Below are 24,274 nucleotides of genomic sequence, written 5' to 3'. Positions count from 1 at the left end.
TTGTTTCTCAGGGGGGGTAGAGATTTGAAAACTGTAAACAAAGGCCACAATCTAGGGACAAATAAGAGTCACATTATTGTAGGAAGTTTCATTAAAATGGACAAACCTGAAATCATAGTCTTGAATGTTTAGTCAGAACTCGCAATTCTTAAAAAAGCATTTCATTTCAAGACTTTCTGAAGAGTCTTTCTCATAGTCTATACTGCAAACTCATTGTCTTAAATAGGCATTGTCTGATGTGTTATCAGCTGATACATGCAGCAATATAGCATCCATCGATATGAAATGCAATGTGAAAACACAGCTTAACTCAATCAAGACTGCTTTCAAGCAAAAGAATGGAAACAAGAAGTAAAATTTTTAAGGAAAATGTGGAAAAATTCCCAAAACAGTAACTAAATATATTTAACCTGATGAATATCCTAACAACATCAACATCACTACAGACATTAACCTTTCATCTACACAACCTTTTCCATTCTCTCCATCTGGTCAGACACTACTTCAGATCGATAAACGCCTAATGCAGCTTCTTTCCTTTTACAGTGGTGTGAAAAACTATTTGCCCCCTTCCTGATTTCTTATTCTTTTGCATGTTTGTCACACAAAATGTTTCTGATCATCAAACACATTTAACCATTAGTCAAATATAACACAAGTAAACACAAAATGCAGTTTTTAAATGATGGTGTTTATTATTTAGGGAGAAAAAAAAATCCAAACCTACATGGCCCTGTGTGAAAAAGTAATTGCCCCCTTGTTAAAAAATAACCTAACTGTGGTGTATCACACCTGAGTTCACTTTCCGTAGCCACCCCCAGGCCTGATTACTGCCACACCTGTTTCAATCAAGAAATCACTTAAATAGGAGCTGCCTGACACAGAGAAGTAGACCAAAAGCACCTCAAAAGCTAGACATCATGCCAAGATCCAAAGAAATTCAGGAACAAATGAGAACAGAAGTAATTGAGATCTATCAGTATGGTAAAGATTATAAAGCCATTTCTAAAGCTTTGGGACTCCAGCGAACCACAGTGAGAGCCATTATCCACAAATGGCAAAAACATGGAACAGTGGTGAACCTTCCCAGGAGTGGCTGGCCGACCAAAATTACCCCAAGAGCGCAGAGACGACTCATCCGAGAGGTCACAAAAGACCCCAGGACAACGTCTAAAGAACTGCAGGCCTCACTTGCCTCAATTAAGGTCAGTGTTCACGACTCCACCATAAGAAAGAGACTGGACAAAAACGGCCTGCATGGCAGATGTCCAAGACGCAAACCACTGTTAAGCAAAAAGAACATTAGGGCTTGTCTCAATTTTGCTAAGAAACATCTCAATGATTGCCAAGACTTTTGGGAAAATACCTTGTGGACTGATGAGACAAAAGTTGAACTTTTTGGAAGGCAAATGTCCCGTTACATCTGGCGTAAAAGGAACACAGCATTTCAGAAAAAGAACATCATACCAACAGTAAAATATGGTGGTGGTAGTGTGATGGTCTGGGGTTGTTTTGCTGCTTCAGGACCTGGAAGGCTTGCTGTGATAGATGGAACCATGAATTCTACTGTCTACCAAAAAATCCTGAAGGAGAATGTCCGGCCATCTGTTCGTCAACTCAAGCTGAAGCGATCTTGGGTGCTGCAACAGGACAATGACCCAAAACACACCAGCAAATCCACCTCTGAATGGCTGAAGAAAAACAAAATGAAGACTTTGGAGTGGCCTAGTCAAAGTCCTGACCTGAATCAATTGAGATGCTATGGCATGACCTTAAAAAGGCGGTTCATGCTAGAAAACCCTCAAATAAAGCTGAATTACAACAATTTTGCAAAGATGAGTGGGCTAAAATTCCTCCAGAGCACTGTAAAAGACTCATTGCAAGTTATCGCAAACGCTTGATTGCAGTTATTGCTGCTAAGGGTGGCCCAACCAGTTATTAGGTTCAGGGGGCAATTACTTTTTTCACACAGTGCCATGTAGGTTTGGATTTTTTTTTCTCCCTAAATAATAAAAACCACCATTTACAAACTGCATTTTGTGTTTACTTGTGTTATATTTGACTAATGGTTAAATGTGTTTGATGATCAGAAACATTTTGTGTGACAAACATGCAAAAGAATAAGAAATCAGGAAGGGGGCAAATAGTTTTTCACACCACTGTATGCTGATGGATTGTTCATATTTGTCTCACAACAAAGATTGCTTGTGTTGTTCTGTTTTCCTTAGGATCCTCCCAGCTATCTTCATTGCCTTGTCTAAAAGCTTGATTAATCCCTGTGATCCCTTCTCAGTTGTATCTTAAAATGTCTTCACTTCCTGTACAATGATGTTGTCATTCGGCATCAACTGCTATTAATATTTCCCACACCTTTCCAATGCAGCAATTTTTTCTTTTCTACATTTGCTTCTCTTCACTGTACCTAATATTTTCCTAAAGTGCTATTTTAAAACTCGTAGCCTTGTTCTTTGGGTTTTCTCAAAACCAATGTTGTTACTCCAGTAATTTTTCTCATTTAACAAGTTATTGCGGGTGTCCTCTTTCCTGTTCTTATCAGTCATAATGTTCTGTTTAGACTTTTCTCCGGCAGTTTACTTTGACAAGTTCTTGATGTTCTTTTATCATGTTCCTCTTCTTCATGCTGTAGGTCTCCTGTATATGGTAGCTTACTTCTCCTGAAAAAGAAAACAAATCAAAAAATGGCCTAAAAAATCAAATATGACTATCTCATGATTTTAACTTAGTAACTCCTAAACTATGTTGAATATTGTGTCATGCGAATCTGGCAGCATTTATGCATATTGACCTTAGTGCTTTGTCCTATGTACCAGTATATGTGCTGTCTATGTGTGCACGCTTGCCATGAATTGTATTTATTTTTGTTGATTGTGTGGCTGGGTGCTGTGCATCATCGTACAGTTTTCATACATGCCAGTTACACAGATTGTGCTGAGGTAAAGAGTAATACATGGTAGTGATGCAACAAAATGAAAATTCTTGGCTGAAGCCGATTTCAGAAAACACTGTGCCAAATACCTTTTCTTAATTTTTTTTTGCATATTTGTTTTTTGAAATTGCCTATGACCTAAACTAAATCAGTTTCAATTTTTATGTATGATTTTCAGTGAAAATTATAAGTTGACTTTGTTGTGGATGTCTGTATTTTCAAAAAGAGCACACATTTTAAAAACTGAACTGAAAATGGATTTATGAATACATAAGTAAAACAGTAGCAAAAAGTGAGTAGAAATTGTTTGTTGTGGTGTTGGGGTCCATTCCTTTGGTGGTAACTCGTATGGATTAATATTGTTTAAGATCAAATTGTTTAAATAGCATTTGTCTCTTTATGATTACTTCTCCCTTCTTTTGTCCATTTGTGTTTGCTTTCATAAAAGCGTGGTTTCTTACAGTAGTACCTGTTTCTTGTTGTAAAAAGTGTACAGTCTTCTAAAGATGGCATCCATGCCCAATAGTAAGCGCAGTACAACATGTCACATATTCCCAATTGAACAGGAAGACATATTTTGAAAGTGTCAAACAGGAGAGTAATGGAAACACTGTCACACAATCAACCTAAAAATGTAGCAGTTTTACTCTTTTGGCAAATTGGTAAATGTTTCAGTGGTTGAAAATTCAGTGTATCTCTGCTATATGCAAAATAGCACATATACAACAAAAAGACGGTGTATGCTCTCTTATAAATTTATAAATACAATACTTCAAGGTTTTCTTGTGAAGTTTAATATATACAGGGTAAGTGAAAAAATTGACCTGCACAGATCCAATTACTAGATGTTTTTAGCATTTTCTTGCCTGATATTTCGTTGTATATTTTGTTTGTATTCCTTACAAAAATGTCAGCACCAAGGAAAAAATCAATAAATGACATACTGACAACTCTTTCATTGTAAGATTTACAGGAACTTATTCAGGTCATAGGATGGCATGGTTTCTTAGGAGCTAGTTGTGCTGCCTTATAGACGCAACACTCTTGGTTTGAATCCCATGCTCAGCTGTTGTCTATGAGGAGCTGAAATACATGAAAATATATATTGCAAAATTATGGATCAACCTAATCATTAATTATCAAGCCTCTACATTACTGTTTAGGGTCTGTGAAGCTGCAACCTATATATATTAAAAATAGATGAAATCTGAATTTTTTTTAATTTTGATGTTTCAAAGCATTTATGCTGACCAACAGCAAAAAATCTAACTTGCACGCATTATGATTTACAATAAAATGTCCAAGAGATTGACTCATTGTTATAGCTACTATTCAACTGATACATCATAAATATGTGTTCAATCCAGGGCAGAGCCTATTCTGTCAGGATCAGTTTCAAGACAGAAAGCAACTTTGGATGGAGCTCACTGTTTGATAATAAGGACAATATCTAGTCATCCATCCACTTTGCAACCCATTTATACAGTTCTGGGTTGTGACAAGCTGTTGCATATCCAAACACCACTCAAAACAAAAAGGGAACCAGTCCTGGACTGGACCAAATATAATGTAATAAAAAAAATGAGGAAGGAATGGCTTCCATGGTCTGTGAAATGGTATTTTTATTTTATTTTTTTTCAATCTCCACACATACTTGAAAGATCATAGTCAATTCTGGCCTTTTATGAGTTGAGATGGGTATGTGCAAGAGTGTGTTGTTTCAGATTGATATCACATTGAGTGTTTGTTTCTGCCTTGTCCCCTGTGCTCCATAGTTAGCCTCCCGGTAATCCTGTAAAGGACAATGAGTTTGGAAAATGGATAGATGCAAGAGGGTAGACCTGGAACAGATAAACAATGTGCATTGATTATTGTGTCTTGCTATCTTGGAAGTCATTCCTTTATCTTGTGAATGAGAGTAGGCTCTGGTTTATCATGCCCCTGAGCTTGATTATGTGGGATTGAAAATGTTGTGTCATATTCTGAGGAATGAGCTTGCTGAATAATATAAAAAACAATTACGAGCAGAAACCCTTACAGAGATCTGTTACAAGTCCTGTATTTAATATTACCACTTTTGTGTAGGGCCCTATGAGGAAGAAAAAAGTAACACTGCATGATACGTCTTACTGGGAGTGTTAATTATCTGTTTAATGTGCTGTTATGACGTTGAAGATCAAGAAGAGGAAGAGAGTGAAGGCAGAGCCAAGGATCAAATGGTGGAAGTTGAAAAAGGAAGACTGCAAGGTTGAGTTTAGGGAGGAGGTGAGACATGCACTGGGTTGCAGTGAAGAGTTACCAGACAGCTGGGAAACTACAGCAGATGTAGTAAGGGTGACAGCAAGAAGGGTGCTTGGCGTGACATCTAGAAAGAGGAAGGAGGAAAAGAAAACCTGGTGGTGGAATGAGGAAATACAGGAGGTGAAGAGAGAGGTGGCGAAGGCTAAAGAAAAGGTGTATAATGAGTTGTATGAGAGGTTGGACACTAAGGAGGAAGAAAAGGACCTGTACCGATTGGCTAGACAGAGGGACCGAGCTGGGAAAGATGTGCAGCAGGTTAGGGTGATAAAGGATAAAGATGGAAACGTACTCACAAGCAAGGAGAGTGTGTTGAGCAGATGGAAAGAGTACTTTGAGAGGCTTATGAATGAAGAGAACGAGAGAAAGAAGAGGTTGGATGATGTGGAGATAGTGAATCAGGAAGTGCAACGGATTAGCAAGGAGGAAGTAAGGACAGCTATGAAGAGGATGAAAAATGGAAAGACCGTTGGTCCAGATGACATACCTATGGAAGCATGGAGGTGTTTAGGAGAGATGACAGTGGAGTTTTTAACCAGATTGTTTAATGGAATCTTGGAAAGTGAGAGGATGCCTGAGAGGTGGAACAGAAATGTACTAGTGCCGATATTTAAGATTAAGGGGAATGTGCAGGACTGCAGTAACTACAGGGGAATAAAATTGATGAGCCACAGCATGAAGTTATGGGAAAGAGTAGTGGAAGCTAGGTTAAGAAGTGAGGTGATGATTAGTGAGCAGCAGTAGATAGATAGATAGATAGATAGATACTTTATTAATCCCGATGGGAAATTCACATATGGTTTCATGCCAAGAAAGAGCACCACAGATGCAATGTTTGCTCTGAGGATGTTGATGGAGAAGTTTAGAGAAGGCCAGAAGGAGTTGCATTGCGTCTTTGTGGACCTGGAGAAAGCATATGACAGGGTGCCTTGAGATGAGCTGTGGTATTGTATGAGGAAGTTGGGAGTGGCAGAGAAGTACGTAAGAGTTGTACAGGATATGTACGAGGGAAGTGTGACAGTGGTGAGGTTTGCGGTAGGATTGACGGATGCATTCAAGTTGGAGGTGGGATTACATCAGGGATCGGCTCTGAGCCCTTTCTTATTTGCAATGGCGATGGACAGGTTGACAGACAAGATTAGACAGGAGTCCCCGTGGACTATGATGTTTGCTGATGACATTGTGATCTGTAGCGATAGTAGGGAGCAGGTTAAGAAGACCCTGGAGAGGTGGAGATATGCTCTAGAGAGGAGAGGAATGAAGGTCAGTAGGAACAAGGCAGAATACATGTGTGTAAATGAGAGGGAGGTCAATGGAATGGTGAGGATGCAGGGAGTAGAGTTGGCAAAGGTGGATGAGTTTAAATATTTGGGATCAACAGTACTGAGTAATGGGAGTTACTGAAAAAGAGAGTGTAGGCAAGATGGAGTGGGTGGAGAAGAGTGTCAGGAGTAATTTGTGACAGATGGGTATCAGCAAGAGTGAAAGGGAAGGCCTACAGGATGGTAGTGAGACCAGCTATGTCATATGGGTTGGAGACGGTGGCACTGACCAGAAAGCAGGAGACAGAGCTAGAGGTAGCAGAGTTAAAGATGCTAAGATTTGCACTGGGTGTGACGAGGATGGACAGGATTAGAAATGAGTACATTTGATGGTCAGCTCAAGTTGGACGGTTGGGAGACAAAATCAGAGAGGCGAGATTGCGTTGGTTTGGACATGTGCAGAGGAGAGATGCTGGGTATATTGGGAGAAGGATGCTAAGGACAGAGCTGCCAGGGAAGAGGAAAAGAGGAAGGCCTAAGCGAAGGTTTATGGATGTGGTGAGAGAGGACATGCAGGTGATGGGTGTAACAGAGCAAGATGCAGAGGACAGAAAGATACGGAAGAAGATGATCCGCTGTAGCAACCCCTAACGGAAGCAGCCGAAAGAAGAAGAAGATTAAAAAGGCATGGTAAAGTGCAAGGTTCAACTACCAAAATATCACTTGAAAGACACTGAATCAGACTCGCTTTAAAGTATTGCTCTTGTAACAAAAGAGATCTGAGCACATGTAGAGGCCTGTTCTTTAAAGGTTTCAGAGTTAACTTGCTAATGAAAGAAAGAAAGAAAATTAACCAATAATGATGAATCCACCAAAGCAGCAAAAACATCTGCATTGAAAATGGGTAAAAAATAGGTGCTGAAAGATAAAACTGCAAGTGAAGTCATGGAGGACAGACCAGCAGGGAGGCCACAAAGCCTTGTTATTTAGAACTATTCACTCATATTCACAATTTTACCATAATTATTTTGAATGTGAATGGCAGGAAGTCATGCTACTTTCCTATCTCTTCGGCTTTCTGCCACTGTGGTGGAAATGGCCTGTGGAGCCGAGTCCTTTGTTCAGAGAGGAAGCCCTATGCATTGAACTTCAGTTTCTGGAAAAAGGACTCTCCAGAACTTGCAAAGAAGCCATGTGACGCAACCAGATCAGCTGCAAGTGTTTGTCTATTTCAGGTGGCCAATGTGACTTAGTAGTAGAGCTGGATTTGCTGGGCTGGCTGTTCAATATGACCTATGCTCATGCTTTACCTCTTTGTCAGATGAGGCAATAGAACATTAAATATTTATTAATTTATGATGGGCTTCTACTCTGTTTTTAATGTTTTTTCTGAATGAAGGGCCAAAACTGCAATTTAGTCAGCTAGCAATCAGAGCAGAGTTGTGGCAGTCAGAATGCTAAGATACATCAATTTGCAAAGAAATCTTCTATACTGTGGAATAGCTTGCAGAAAGGAGCTGAAGTGTTATGTCAATATTCTTAGCTACTTGAGGTTTCCACACATCAATGAAGCTAGGTTCTTGTTGTCTTGTAGGTTGTATTAGTGCTGCTAATCCTAACATATTTGACCCCATTTTACCTTGTTGATAATGAGTTCATTTGGGAGAGTGACACAGCACTACACATATGGCTCCATGGGAATCAAGAAGTTTTTGGCAGGGAATGCACTGAGGGGCACGAGCAGTGGACTATGTCCAGCTCTTGCTGTGGACTCTCCAATCCCTTCTATTTCTGCTTCTTTACCTTTTCATTCAGCCCTGTAGATACCCAGTTTTGGCTATGACTCTTATCTCTCTCACTGCTGCTCTTTGTCTTCTTATCCTTCTCATATGTATCTAGGTTCCAGCCAGCCAGTCTAATGGAGAAGATCCAAGCAATTGCACAGAACATGTCAAGCATGGCTGCCAAGGTGGATCAGATCTTACAAAACAGGGAGGCCATTAGTAGAGGTATCGCTTTGTAACCAAATAAATAGAAATTTGTTTTCTGGATAGTTCTCTGAACTCCTGAACTGAAAAAAAATCATAGACATCTTCAAATCCATTAAAAGTTTACAGTATGGCCTGTTCTGTCAGAGTCCAAATCACTGGGATCTTAGAACATGATTAACAATTTGTGGCTGGCAGGGATTCCTTCTTCTTTTGCTCTCTCCATTGCTGGTCTTGTCAGTCAAGATATCCCTTGCTGCTTGGGTGGCAGATTGGTTGTATATTTCATTCTCTAGCTGCACAGAGTGTTCAAGATGTTTTTTTTAAGTTTTGCTGATTATTTTAGTTTAATTTTTATCCCCTGTAGCTGTTCCAGCCTTTCAGACTAAGATGACTTTCCCTGTGCTTTGGATCACAATTTTATATAAATTATTTCCTTTGGTGCAACAGGGTAGTACAGTGGTTAAAGCCTCTGCCTCACCCTGTGTTTAAATCCTGTGTCCTGTCTGTGTGGAGTATGCACATTCTCCATATGCCTGCATGAGTTTCCCTACTATGACCCAAAGATGCTCAGGTTAGGTTGATTAGTTGATTCTAAATTGTCCTTGTGTCCCTGTGTTAGTGTTGTTGTGTATATGAATGATTCCTGCAATGGGCTAGCACCCTGTCCAGGACTGCTTCCTGATTTGTGTATGATGTTGCTAGGCTACACTGCAGAGCCCTGTAAACCTTAACAGAATTATGTGAGTTTTTATGTTGTTTTTTTCCTTCTGTAAGATGCCAGACATCTGTTGCTTATGTTGATGTTATCTTTGTTAAGGTTGCTAATTGATCACTAGGACTCAGTCATGGTGATCATATTGATCCTAGCCTATCTTGTGGCTTTTCCACAAGCATGTTCCATATTTCTTATGTGACTTGTTGATATGATACTGTGTTTATCTTCCAGCCAAATATGGGACTGTCAACCAATGTGAAGTCCCAAAAGATCCCCGATACCCGGAATGCCCCAACAAAGTGGATGTAAGTAACTGACCAATGGATCTTACAATTCTTACCCATGATGCTTACCCTCAAACCTTCTCATTTTCAGTGGATGAGAGCACGGTGGACATCTGACCCCTGTTATGCCTTCTATGGGGTAGACGGAACAGACTGCTCCTTTGTAACTTATCTGAGCGAGGTTGAATGGTTCTGCCCTCCTTTGCCCTGGAGAAATCACACAATCTCGTCCACTCATAAGCCTAAGGAAAAGCGACAGGTACAATCCAAGCATCCTTCTCTTCCCATAACCTGTTCTGCTATCATGTCATGTGTACCAGTCAGCTTCCCATTTGAATCTTCATAAGCTCCTGTCATAGAGTGAACATATGACTATCAAGAATCTTAGGGCTGTATAAACTCCATCCAGTCTTGACTGCTTCTTAATTATGAAATGCTTTTTCCTGCCACTATATAAAGGGCGGCTGACCCAGAGACACCCCTCCCCTTTCTGTATGCATCTCAGCCTATCCTTCCACTTTCTCTACTATACACTATTTGGTAGTTCTCTTTTCATATTTGATTTTGACTTTTCAAACTTCCCTCTACCTTAAGTGATCGCTTACAGATAGTCAGTTCTCCCTATGAAGTGGTCTTCTATTCCACTGCCAATCTTTTTTTTTCCACAAAGGCAGCTTTCCGCACAGATTTAACTGCACTTTTGGAACAGATGAGCACAGGGAAGGAGTCTTTAAAGTTTATGAAGAGGAGAATACATCACCTGGCCAGACAGTGGGCACAGGCAGCTAACAGATTGGCACAGAGGCTGAAGGACAAATGGAGGGAGCAGAAGCTGGTATGAGAGCAGCACATTGTCATTTAATGAGCAAAATTGTACTGAATGTAACTGTATATCAAGGGTGGTGGGGGTGTGTCATACAGCCAAGGACATGTTGATTATTAGTTCTCCATTGTTTACTGACATCGCAATCACACAAAAACAAACAGAGCACTTGGATGTTTTTATGTTACTGTCAAAGACAGAAATTTTGACAGCTGGTGAAGTAAGTTGGCAGTTGCAAGGGGTATGGAGGCAGGAATAATTAGTGTAGAGCCCTGAATTTAAATTTGTCATCTTCACATTAATGCAGCATTTCCAGTACAAATTCCATGCCATGTAGATGTCTGTCTTTAGTGTGGGTGTGCAGATAAGACCTTGTGACGGGCAGTCATCCAGTCTAGAGTTGTTTTCTTCCTTGTGTCCAAGGCTACTGAGCTAGGCTGTTGCTCCCAATAGCCCTGAAATGGATTAAGTCGGATTGACAATGTTAATCTTCACATAAGAGGAGGTTGTTGCATGCATGATGTAATAGCTTGAGGTATGGTGACAATATTTAACTAGACTATGGCACATCCACAGCAGCCCAGCATCATTTTGCCTAACATTGTATTTTAATTATTCTTATTTATGTCATATAGGTCCTAGTACATGTGGGCTTCCTAACTGAGGAGTCAGGAGATGAATTTAGCCCTAGGGTGCTAAAAGGAGGTCCCCTGGGAGAAATGGTGCAGTGGGCAGACATTCTAACATCTCTCTATGTCTTGGGACACAGTCTAAAGGTGTCATTTTCAGTCAAGGAGCTGCAGGGGTGAGTGTGCCTGATTCGAAAGATCAACAAGAAATAAACTCACTGTTAAATCCTCTGTCACCTGACCAGCTGGCATCTCTCTTTCTCTCAGCCACGCTTCACTGCCTCACGTCTTTGTACAATTACTCATTTGGAATCAAGGCTTTCATCCCCTTCAGCTCTAGTAAGGCAGACTTTATTAGCAAACCTGATCAATCTTTTCCTTGAAAAGCACAAGTATGGCAACATGGGGTGACATACAAAGCACTCTGGCAGTTTGATTGCAGACTAGTCCGTTGTGAGAGGTTTTGTTATAAATCATTCAGCTTCTAGATCACATGGTTCATATAACAAGTATTACACAGTTGTTAGACCATGTTTCTCATAACCTAGTAACAGCCATCATATATCAAATATCTCCTGTATAACAGATTACAAAATTCTATATTGAGGGTTCCTTATTACATATCATGTCTTCTATATTACTTATCACATTGTTTCTACCTCATATATCACAATACTAATCACATGGTTCTTAAGTCAAATATTATATGGCTTTTTATTATGACTCTTAGAACTTTTGTTTTACACAATATTTTAAGTATCACTTTGCCTCTGTTTCAAATACAGTATCACAGGAAAATCACATGCATTAGAAGGCTCTTATTGCATGATTTATATGTCATGTCTTCTTTCTTTCTTTCTTTCTTTCTTTCTCAAAAATCCTGTACTCAAAGACCAGTGATCTGTTAAAAATCCTATATTCAAAGATCAGTTATTTTTCATGTGATCCTTGTGTCATGCATCACATCACATTACATTCATTCATTATATTTTTCACTGTAATTGATAATTTGTCTTCTACATCTTAACTTATATAGCTTAATGATATAACTACTACTACATAATCCATGATTCTATATTGTGTATCAAATAATATGACAATATAATGCATTAAATCGCAATAAATTATGTATCACAAGGCTTTGCTATCGTATTCTAAGGTGCTGTTTTTTCTCAGTACTTCTTTCATTTGTATATCACATATCACATATTTATGATGTCATATATTACTAAATCCCAGTTTCAGATATATCCAGCTAAAAATATTTTAGTGGGCGGCACGGTGGCGCAGTGTGTAGCGCTGCTGCCTCGCAGTGAGGAGACACGGGTTCACTTCCTGGGTCCTCCCTGCGTGGAGTTTGCATGTTCTCCACGTGTCCCCGTGTCTCTCCGGGTGCTCCAGTTTCCTCCCACAGTGCAAAGACATGCAGGTTAGGTGCATTGGCAATCCTAAATTCTCCCTAGTGTGTGCTTGGTGTCTGTGTGTGTGTGCCCTGCGGTGGTGCTGGCGCCCTGTCTGGGATTTGTTTCCTGCCTTGCACCCTGTGTTGTCTGGGATTGGCTCCAGCAGACCCCCGTGACCCTGTAGTTAGGATATAGCGGGTTGGATAATGGATGTATAGGTGGAAATATTTTAATTGTATGCTCTAATATAATGTGCAATAGCATCTGTATATACTCTTATACTCATGTATCATAATGCTCCTCTATTAAGTGTTACACAACACTTGTATAACATGATAAATACAGTATATTGCTTATGATATATTTCCTCCATTTTGCAGCTTCACTATTTCAGAACTCCGTCATTTTGGTTATGATGACCAGGCATCTCTTATTTTAAGGGACAGCCTCATAGATCAGCTACAGTTTTGGTATCTCAAGCTATCCTAAAACAATCTTTATTAATCCTGTATTTTTGACTTTTCAGTGTCCCATAAATTATTCAAACATTGCACTAATTATATATTTTAACAATCCACCTTGTTAGACACTGTCCATTGATAGTTGAACAAGGCTTAATCAAAGAGAAAAGATCTGACAAATTAGATGTGCTGTAATTATGAAACTTGGATGCTGGGAAAAGTGCTAGTCCTACATTAACATGCTCAGTAGCTTCTTTTAGGCATTTATACACCCTAAGAAATATCACTTCTGGTGAAAAATACAGCTGTAAGACAGAGAATCAAAACAAAGCACTTCCAGTTAATATAGAACATAACTAAATTCTCTGACCTTTATAAATTGTAATACTACTATTAGTAATATTGCTGATGGCATTGGTATGTACTATAATTTAGTGGTGTATATTCAATAAGGAGTATTTTTGTTGTCAACGTTGTTCTGACCTTGGAGTGGCTGTGTAGGGCTCCCTTTTACTTTTGTGGAGGTGTTGTATGTTTGAGTTGTGTTAGAGCGGATGAAAGGTATTGGTATGTGTTTCAAATAAAAAATCACTCTGTATAACACAAAACTGTGCAGAGAATTAAAAATATTTGAAAAAAAAATTAATGACAGGTATGAATTATAAGCAACCAAACCTAACAAAATCCACCAAGGGAATCTGGTTACCCTAGTCCTACATGGCCTGGTCCTTTCATCAAACGTCACACAAATACATATCAGGGAACACATGCCTTCTATTTTAGACTTCTACAATGTTCCTGTACTAAGTGTTGCATGGCTTCTCAATCATATATGATAAGTAAGTTGTATTATTCATCACACTTCTTGTGTATTGTAATACATGTCACTCATTTGTCATACAAAATGCCCGACTATCCCAATCAGAGTACTATATTAAGGCTTCTCGTCTAATCAGTTATATCTTGTGCTACTTTTCTGGATCCAACAAGGACAGCTGCAGAAATGTTTTAACCTAAGTTTGGGAATTTTCAAGTATAAAATATACAGATTCCGCAGACCACAGTAAAGTCACTCTGAGTGACTTCCTGCAGCTTCACTCCCCTTTGTTTCTGTTTGTGTGGTCATGAGTCCTTATGCCTAGTCAATTAATGTTACAGTGGTGTGAAAAACTATTTGCCCCCTTCCTGATTTCTTATTCTTTTGCATGTTTGTCACACAAAATGTTTCTGATCATCAAACACATTTAACCATTAGTCAAATATAACACAAGTAAACACAAAATGCAGTTTGTAAATGGTGGTTTTTATTATTTAGGGAGAAAAAAAAATCCAAACCTACATGGCCCTGTGTGAAAAAGTAATTGCCCCCCTGAACCTAATAACTGGTTGGGCCACCCATAGCAGCAATAACTGCAATCAATCGTTTGTGATAACTTGCAGTGAGTCTTTCACAGCGCTCTGGAGGAATTTTGGCCCACTCATCTTTGCAAAATTGTTGTAATTCAGCTTTATTTGAGGGTTTTCTAGCATGAACCGCCTTTTTAAGGTCATGCCATAGCATCTCAATTGGATTCAGGTCAGGACTTTGACTAGGCCACTCCAAAGTCTTCATTTTGTTTTTCTTCAGCCATTCAGAGGTGGATTTGCTGGTGTGTTTTGGGTCATTGTCCTGTTGCAGCACCCAAGATCGCTTCAGCTTGAGTTGACGAACAGATGGCCGGACATTCTCCTTCAGGATTTTTTGGTAGACAGTAGAATTCATGGTTCCATCTATCACAGCAAGCCTTCCAGGTCCTGAAGCAGCAAAACAACCCCAGACCATCACACTACCACCACCATATTTTACTGTTGGTATGATGTTCTTTTTCTGAAATGCTGTGTTCCTTTTACGCCAGATGTAACGGGACATTTGCCTTCCAAAAAGTTCAACTTTTGTCTCATCAGTCCACAAGGTATTTTCCCAAAAGTCTTGGCAATCATTGAGATGTTTCTTAGCAAAATTGAGACGAGCCCTAATGTTCTTTTTGCTTAACAGTGGTTTGCGTCTTGGACATCTGCCATGCAGGCCGTTTTTGTCCAGTCTCTTTCTTATGGTGGAGTCGTGAACACTGACCTTAATTGAGGCAAGTGAGGCCTGCAGTTCTTTAGACGTTGTCCTGGGGTCTTTTGTGACCTCTCGGATGAGTCGTCTCTGCGCTCTTGGGGTAATTTTGGTCGGCCAGCCACTCCTGGGAAGGTTCACCACTGTTCCATGTTTTTGCCATTTGTGGATAATGGCTCTCACTGTGGTTCGCTGGAGTCCCAAAGCTTTAGAAATGGCTTTATAACCTTTACCAGACTGATAGATCTCAATTACTTCTGTTCTCATTTGTTCCTGAATTTCTTTGGATCTTGGCATGATGTCTAGCTTTTGAGGTGCTTTTGGTCTACTTCTCTGTGTCAGGCAGCTCCTATTTAAGTGATTTCTTGATTGAAACAGGTGTGGCTATGGAAATTGAACTCAGGTGTGATACACCACAGTTAGGTTATTTTTTAACAAGGGGGAAATTACTTTTTCACACAGGGCCATGTAGGTTTGGATTTTTTTTCTCCCTAAATAATAAAAACCATCATTTAAAAACTGCATTTTGTGTTTACTTGTGTTATATTTGACTAATGGTTAAATGTGTTTGATGATCAGAAACATTTTGTGTGACAAACATGCAAAAGAATAAGAAATCAGGAAGGGGGCAAATAGTTTTTCACACCACTGTATTTAACATATTTTTATTAACTGCAGCTTTCTGGGAGTTCCACCAGGACGTGGGAGCTGCCCTTTGACCGGGCCACTGCCATTTGACCTTATCTACACTGATTACCTTGGGCTGCAGCAAATGAAACAAAATATGGGCTTGTCCTTGAAGAAACACAGGTGAGAGGAGAATCTCATTTCAGTGTCTCATATTAAACGTGTAGTGTATTTATAATGGCAGGTTCAGAGAAATAACTGGAGATTGATTCACTGCACGTAGAGAGAGGATGTTTGACGTGATAGACAGGAGACTAATTTCAGCAGATTGTTTTCCAAAGTGGCCACTGCCCTCAAGTAACCTATTTCCCTTAATTTAAATATACTATGCTTTTCATCCCACTTCTTTAATTGAAGTAAATAACACTGACCTACAGCAAACAAGGGTCAAGCTGATTCTCAGTCATTGTAAAAGGCTTTTAAATTTAAAAAATTCAAATTAATGTGAGTACCGTATATTTCACTACTTGATTACAGTGTGATTTCACCAGTGTACAGTATTTTAGAGAGGACAGGATCACATATTCCTCCTCTCTGTATAAAAAACATTAAACATATAGTACATACAATCACAAAACAGCATTGTGAATTATCATTGTTATTGTTTTGCAAAATATGCCAATTTCTGTAGTGAATAGCTAAGATTTACCAGTAATCTGAAGTTAGAAAAAGAATGCTTAGAAGCCATCAAAGGAATGCCTCACACCCAGCTAAATGTTCATTAACAAGTTAGCTGACCAGATGAATAAGACTGGCAAGGGTTTCTGTGCTTAGATTGAACTGATGAAAAAATGCAGTGCCTAACTGCATGCTCACTTCTCACTACTGAAAAGACAAAGATTCAGAGATTCATCCTCCTTTTCTCTTACTTAATACCATCTGCTGCTTTTAAATATCCCTACTCCTATAGGATTCATTTATGGTCCTCAAAGCACAACAAGAACCTAGAGTATATTTAATTAGACAGTACTTTCAGAATATCATTATATTGACAGATAAACAATAATATGAGCCCTTTATACATAAATAGTACAGAAGGGCTGCGAAAACTAGTAACATAGGCAAAAGTCACAGTTTGAGCTTTTATGATCATCATGTGACTGCAATATTATTAACTTTAATGCTACCTGACAGGACAGCCATCTTTGTGGGAGTAGGATCAAGTAGCAATTAATGTGAGAGTTCAGTGGTGATATTACTGATAAATGGGTTCTTATTGATGACATTAGAGAATGTTATTAATGTGGGAAGATTAGAGCTTGTTTAGTTATGAGCAGGCTATCACTACACAGGGACTGTGGCATCTCAAGTGAATCTATGTGAGACTCCAAATGCATGTGTAACAGATCTGGAAAAAAGTCAAGTGGTCATTTTTCTTTTTAGGTGCCGGATTCGAGTCATTGATACCTTTGGTACAGAACCAGCATACAACCATGAAGAGTATGCTACACTTCATGGGTTCAGGACGAATTGGGGCTACTGGAACCTGAACCCTAAACAGTACATGACCATGTTTCGTAAGTTCCAAGTAGTTTTGCTTTACCTTTTAATCTGCCCTGAGTATCCATCCATTTTTATGTATGGTTACACATAAGTTCACTGAATGGTTGCACCGTAGGTAGCCTGAGTCCCTAATCCAAATTAAGGTGGGGCTTTTATTATTGTAGCTCACACACCTGATAACTCCTTCATGGGCTTTGTGACTGAGGAGCTTAATGAGACAGAAAAGGAGGAGACTGAGAGAGGCAAACAGCATCGGATGGCTGTTGCATATGGAAAGGAAGTGAGCATGTGGAAGGTAAGCATGAATCAGACAATTAGGTTTTGGATGGACAGGCTCAATCTAATTTTTTTTTCTTGCTTTTCTATTTGTGCTTCTTGGTGTATACCATCAGCTGCAGGTAAGAATCCGTTTTTTGCATGTACATCTTATAACCTATTTATTTACAGTAAAGTTACACATAATAATGCTACTCTCCCTGAGGGTAAAATTGAGTGACTGTTATAAGCCAATTACAAAGCAGTTGCCCCACATCTAAGCACATACTTGTGTTCTCTGTTCCTTTTCAGGGCAAGGAGAAGTTCCTTGAAATTCTGCACCGGCACATGGAAATCCACAGCACAGTGTACTATGAACAACAGCGCCCCCAAGAGATACCAGCCTTTATCAAAAACCATGGCATTCTTCCCCAGCTGCAGCTACAGCAGTTGCTTCGTAAAGCTAAGGTATGTGATATAAGAGTGAAGGGCTTGAACTTTATGACTGTTGCTATTCAGTGGTTGCTCTTCTGAAGTATGAGTATCTATCCTTCGAGGAGGCCTTCCTCTCACTCTTTCATTTCTCAGCATTTTTTCTACATCTAATACATGCAAGCATTGAACAGAGTAGGAGCAAGAACACACCCCTGATGAACCCCAGAATCAACTGGGAAAAACTCAGAGGTTCTGCTCCACTCTGCACAGCACTCACAGTACTAGTGTACAGGCTGGTCATGATATCCAGCAACTTCTGGGGGATCCCGCAAAGTCTCAGGAATTCCCATAGAGCTACTCAATCAATCAAGTCGAACTCTTTACAGAAATTGACAAAGGCTGCAAAGAAACTCTGCCGATATTCGTGTTTGTGCTTCATGAGAACCCTCAGTGCCAGGATGCGGTTGATGGTAGACTTCTTAGCCATAAAAGGTAGATGAGCAAGTGATCATAGATCCTATTGAGGATGACCCCAGCAAAGACTTTATCCAGCACAGAGACCAGTGTTACCCCACTGTGGTTGCCGAAATCCAGGTGATCACCCTTCTCTTTCCAGATAGGGACGACAAGTCTTGTTTTCCAGTCAATTGGGATGATGCCTGTCTCCAAACTGGAAGAAAAAATTGCTTGCAACGCCAGAAGAACAGCCTTACCACCAGCCTGGAGACATTCACCCCAGATACCACAGATTCCTACAGCCTTCCCTCTCCTCAGCTGGTTCACCACCTGTGTAATCTCAGTGAGATTGTTTGGTTCAAAGCTAATTGCAGGATCAGCCTCAAGAACCGTGGAGCCAGAGATGTCCATCGTCCTAGCTAGAGGACCAGCTTTAAACAGCTGCTCAAAGTAGCCAGCCCAGTGGGCCTCAACTGCAGTGTCATCCTTAAGGACCGTTCCATCACCCGCTCTGACTGCGACTCTCAGAGGAACAGATTTGGATTTGCATAATGCTTTTATTGCATGTCACTTTCTTATAGATTCCTCTAACAAACACCTCCTTATCTGTCCTTGGAGCCCTTGTAGCCGTCCTTCTCAGTTCCAGACCGGAATTGCCATGCTGTGCACTGCAACTCCTGTCGATGATATTCAGCGTACCCTGCGAGATGAAACACCTCCTTCAAGGATCACCAGCAACTGTTCAATGCTTACATGGACAGGGTGTTTTACAGGGTTGTGGGGTCCAGCAGCTGTGGGGCATCTGTTGGTGAAGAGAGATTCACTGATCATGACTTTGCTGATGATGCTGTGATCTTCATGGAGTCAATGGAGGCTCTGATCAGGGCTTTCAAGAGACTGAGTAAGGAGTCTGATTGTCTGGGCTTGTGAGTGTCCTGGATAAAAACCAAGATCCAGGTCTTTAATGACCTCTTGGGCACACCCATCAGCAGTGTGTCTGATTGCTGAGAGAGTGTTGACCTCGTCGAGAGGTTTACTTACCCCAGCAGTGACATTCATGTCTCTGGTGACTCTTCCTATGAAGTCAGTAGACAGATTGGGAGACATGGGGGGACATGTGATCATTGGAAAGGGGTGTGTGGTGCTCCCAATATCTTTGCAATAGGACAAGAGTCCAGGTCTTTAGAGTCCTGGTGTTCCATGTTTTGCTATATGGCACAAGACAGACATGGATGCTATCCAGTGACCTGAGACAAAGACTGGACTCCTTTGGTACTGTCTCTTCGGAAAATCCTTGCGTGCCATTGATTTGATTTTATGTTGAACAACTGGTTGTTCATGGAGTCCCGAATGAGGCACATTATCTCCATTGTGAGGAAGCATCAGTTACGGCACTACGGCCATGTTGTGCAATTCCCTGACGGTGATCCAGCTCACAGGATCCTCATTGCTGAAGAACCGAATTGCTGGACCAGGCCAAGGGGACGCTCATGTAACACCTGGCTACAGCAGATACATTGTCATTTCTCAGGAGTGGGACTGGACCACGTTTCTGCCTGAGGGGTTGCCAACCAGGATCCCAACCAAGTTCTTTCGTCGTGTGGTGGGTGCAACAACGTGCTGTACCAGTGCATGCTCCCTAACCAGACTTGACCTGACCTTTCCACATCTTCTTCTTTATTTGCATTTATGTTTCCTGATCCTTCTCATCTCTGTCTTTCCCAATCATGCTCCCAGCCCTTTGAGCTTGTCTGTTGTTCATTCCTTCACTCACTCTGGCTATCACTGTTACTCATCATTCTTACTCAGCTCCCGTTCCGCTTGTATTTTCTCCCTCTTACATTTCTGCTTGGACTTTCTTTTATGTCAGATTGCTGCTCTCACTCTTCCAAAGCAAATTTAATAAAAGTAAATGATTTATTGCCCCACAAGTATCAGTGGCAGTCCTTATTTTTTACAGCTAGGTGAGGCAAGCAATACATAAAAGAATAACATTCTTAAAAACTGAAAAATAACTCAACTTTGCTTGCAATATATACAGCACTTTCCTCAATATATGCAGTTTCCTCAATGGCTTATATCTTCTCATAACTGATCTATGTTAGACAGCAATCTGGTTAAAGCAAAGTCCATTTTAGGATAGAGTTGAACTACTAAGCACAGTGCTTAAAAAGGGAAACATGGGTTTTCCTTATATAGCTTATTTTCTCATGTCGCTTTGGTGATTTTCTTAATGTGAGTGTAAACATGCACTGTAAAATGCAGGTTTAAAAAAATAGGCAATTATGTTTTCCATCTTTTGGACTGAATAGTTAAACAAAGATAGAACAGAAGGTCATCTAAGAAAAAGATCAAATGATGTGCACATGCACTATGCGTTTTGCTACTCTGCAGTCTTTTGTCTAGGAAAGGCTGAAACAATCACTTTCTTCTCATTTAAAAAATGGTAATTTTTAAGGCATGCCCTGTGGCTTCTGAATCCAATAGAATAGCCTGCAGTTTCACAAATAATGACAGAACTGAGCCTACTGAAAAATTTTAATCTAAAATGGAGTGTAGATTCATTTTGCAGTAACAATGTGAAAATGCTGGAACTGTGTGCATATTTACAATAGTCTATTTAACAAATATATAACAAAAATTACATAACATGTAACACACTCCTTTAGCACAAGTCCAAAATATTGATAATTGTCTTCAAAAACTGAAGAAACATCAGAAATAATGGAGAAGTCCACCACCAACAGGAAGGCATATCCAGAAGTTCTGTCTGACTGGCTTTAGGACCCTCTGTCCTCTCTTCAGGGCCTAGCAGAGTAGTTCTAATACAACATTTAAGAATTAAATCCAAGCAATGGAATATAAGAAATGAATGTAATTTTTAACACTGGAGAAAATAGATCTTAATATCCATATAGCAAAGTAAGTATGTCACACATTTGTATGTTAGTCTTACCTTATCAACACCAATTATAAGTAATAAATGCCTACAAATAAAGACATAATTAAAGTCACAGGGTAGCTGTAGTAAAATCCAAGACTGCTATATAAAGAAACAGTAAATTAGATTAACCTCAAGGTTTTGTTCAAAAATGACTGCTCTATTTCTGGAGATACTTACAAATACTTTTCATTAAACAAACATGTTACCTGTTACATAATTGTTGTTACAATTTTCTTTTTATTTGTTTACTATAAATATATACTGACAGGTGAAGTGAATAACATTTATTATTTTATTACAATAGAACCTTTTAAGGGTGGGATATATTAGGTAGCAAGTGAACAGACACTTCATGAAGCTAATGACTTTGACAAGGGTGAAATTGTGAAAGCTAGTAGTACTCCCAGTGCACCGGCAATATGGTCATGGTTGCTCATTGATGTTCGTTGGGAGTGAAGGCTGACCCATCTGGTCCTATCTCACAGATGAGGTACTGTAGCACAAATTGCAGCAAAACTTATGCTGACCATGAAGGAAAAGTGTCAAAACACACGGTGCATCACAACTTCCTGCATGTAGGACTCCATAGCCACAGACTTGTGTGCCCATGCTGACCCCTGGACCATGAAACAATTGTAGAAGGTTTTTTGTTTTAGATCATGTGGATGGCTGGGTGTATTTGTGTCATTTATCTTAGAGAGAGATGGCAGCAGGATGCACTATGGGAAGAAGGCAAGCCGGCTTAGGTAGTGTGATTCTCTGGGCAATGTTCAGCTGAGAAACCTTAGGTCATGGCATTCATATGGATGTTACTTTGACACGTGCCACCTACCTAAAGATTGTTGCAGACCACATATACCTATTCATGACAACACAATTCTCTGATGGCAGTGATCTATTTCAGCAGGATAATGAACTCTGCCACACTGTAAAAATTGTTCAGGAATGGTTTGAGGAACATGACAAAGAGTTCAAGGTGTTGACTTGGCCTCCAAATTCTCCCAATCTCAATCCAATCAAGTATCTGTGGGATTTTCTTGAATAACAAATCAGATCTATTGGGTCCCCACCTCACAGCTTATAGGATTTAAAGGATCTGCTGCTAAAATCTTGGTGCCAGATACCCCAGGACACCTTCAGAGGTCTTGTAGAGCCCATGCCTTGACAGGTCAGAGCTATTTTCATGGAAGGAAGACCCACATATTAGGCAGCTGGTTTTAATGTTGTGACTGACATATATATATATATATATACACACACAGGGTGAATCAAAATTATGTTAACACTAATGGTACTGCTATGTATACACTTATATACAGTTTTTGTGGACAATTTATGTGCCACATATGGTACATGTGTTGAACATGTTGGCGAACAGGTTGAGATATTCCTGTAAATCATCTTGCACATATGAAGTATGTTTTGTGAATAAATTGTTTCCGCCATATATATATTGTGGATCTTGACCCGGACACAGACAGGCGGACACGTTTAAATCACCCAACACACGTTTATTCTCCATACTCATATTTACAATAGTGCAGCACAACCCCAAAGTCCTGGCCAACAGCACGATGCCTCTCTTTTCAGGCCGCCTCCTTGCCTCTCCACCAAGACCTTGTATTCTCGACCTCCCGACTCCAACCCCTGAACGGAAGGAGGCAGCCCCTTTTATAATCACCCGGATGTGCTCCAGGTGCCTCCTGACAATCTTCCGCCGGCACTCCCCAGTGTGGCGGAAGTGCCGGCTGCACACACGGAAGCACTCCGGGTGTCCCCGATCCTCTTCCCACCAGCACTTCTGGGTGTGGCGGAAGTGCTGAGGTCCAGGGCTCTGTAGGCATTGGGGTGCCCCTTGGCAGTGACCACGGGCCCCTACAGGGTTGAGCTTCAAAGCTCTGTACCCGTGGTCCCCATAGCCACCAGGGCGGTTGCCCCCATGTGGTCTGGGGGAGGTGTAAGCCCTCCTCCGGTCCTCCTGGGCGTCCCGGCTCGGTCGCCCCCCCAGCCACCTGTGACAATATATACTATATATATATATATATATATATATATATATATATATATATATATATATATATACTAATATAAGGCAAAGCCCTCACTCATCACTAATTCTCCAACTTCCCGTGTAGGTGGAAGGCTGAAATTTGGCAGGCTAATTCCTTACAGCTTACTTACAAAAGTTAAGCAGGTTTCATTTCGAAATTCTACGTATAACGGTCATAACTGAATCCTACATACGTACATATATACGTCCATAGTCTGCAGCTCGGTCGCCGTGTGAGGTGGGGTTGCGTCCTGCGTCCCCCGGCCTCCCACGTAGTTGGCTGCCTGCCTATATTGCGTCCCCCATCCCCACGCCTCCCACGTAGTTGGCTGCCGGCCTATTTTACACATTTGGAGAACCGCCAATGCCTCTTAAACATCTTAGATTCACAGGTGACGATTTGAGTAGTAGATTCATGTTTATGAATGTTTCAACTCTCAAAAGCTGGATGCGAAATTATCGATGAAACCGGTTGTATGCTTACAACGCTTGACAGATGCTGAATGTCACTTCAACACAGCAAGTCCTGCAAATACTAACGTAATTGAAACAAACCATGAAACTCAAACCGATTATGACAGCAGCAATCCAAGCTGTGAGAAAACAGTAAAAAGGAGGCGTGTCAGATGTTGTGGTACATTTTCTGATGCAGCTAGACGGAAACAACTTCGTGACGCTGCCACGTCCACAAGTTAATAGACACGCTGTCGCTAAATACGAGGTACTCGCAGGCAAATCCACAAGTTCATAGAGACGCTATCGCTAAATAATCACAGGCAAATCCACAAGTTAATAGAGACGCTGCCACTAAATATTCGCACGCAAATCCACAAGTTAATAGAGCTTCTGCTTCTAGGTACGATCCCAATAATAAAAAGAGGCTCATACGAAAACAACAGGTTTGGCTCAAAAAAGCCGATTGTGGATTTGCGTACAGCCACCAAAACTTTGTAACGGCACGATACTTCAGGTCACGTGTCTGCAAAAGAACCTAACTGAGGCAACTATTTTTACTGGCAATGGCTCAGGG

At 40.4% G+C, this 24,274-nt stretch overlaps 1 protein-coding gene across 1 annotated transcript in view; it reads left to right on the top strand.

Moving 5' to 3' along the window:
• LOC114664438 (alpha-1,6-mannosylglycoprotein 6-beta-N-acetylglucosaminyltransferase B) overlaps positions 1 to 24,274 on the top strand; it is a 61,278-nt gene that overhangs the window by 5,671 nt on the left and 31,333 nt on the right. Inside the window, 9 exon segments of the mRNA XM_051936239.1 lie at positions 8,407 to 8,516; positions 9,445 to 9,518; positions 9,589 to 9,756; positions 10,168 to 10,332; positions 10,956 to 11,125; positions 15,593 to 15,724; positions 16,985 to 17,118; positions 17,269 to 17,399; positions 17,672 to 17,827. Of these exon segments, the coding sequence (XP_051792199.1) occupies positions 8,407 to 8,516; positions 9,445 to 9,518; positions 9,589 to 9,756; positions 10,168 to 10,332; positions 10,956 to 11,125; positions 15,593 to 15,724; positions 16,985 to 17,118; positions 17,269 to 17,399; positions 17,672 to 17,827 (1,240 nt within the window).

This window comes from Erpetoichthys calabaricus, chromosome 14, assembly GCF_900747795.2.
Source record: "Erpetoichthys calabaricus chromosome 14, fErpCal1.3, whole genome shotgun sequence".
Classification (NCBI taxonomy): domain Eukaryota; kingdom Metazoa; phylum Chordata; class Cladistia; order Polypteriformes; family Polypteridae; genus Erpetoichthys; species Erpetoichthys calabaricus.
Note: the sequence above shows the minus strand (reverse complement) of the source record. Positions and strands in the feature narration are given on the sequence as shown.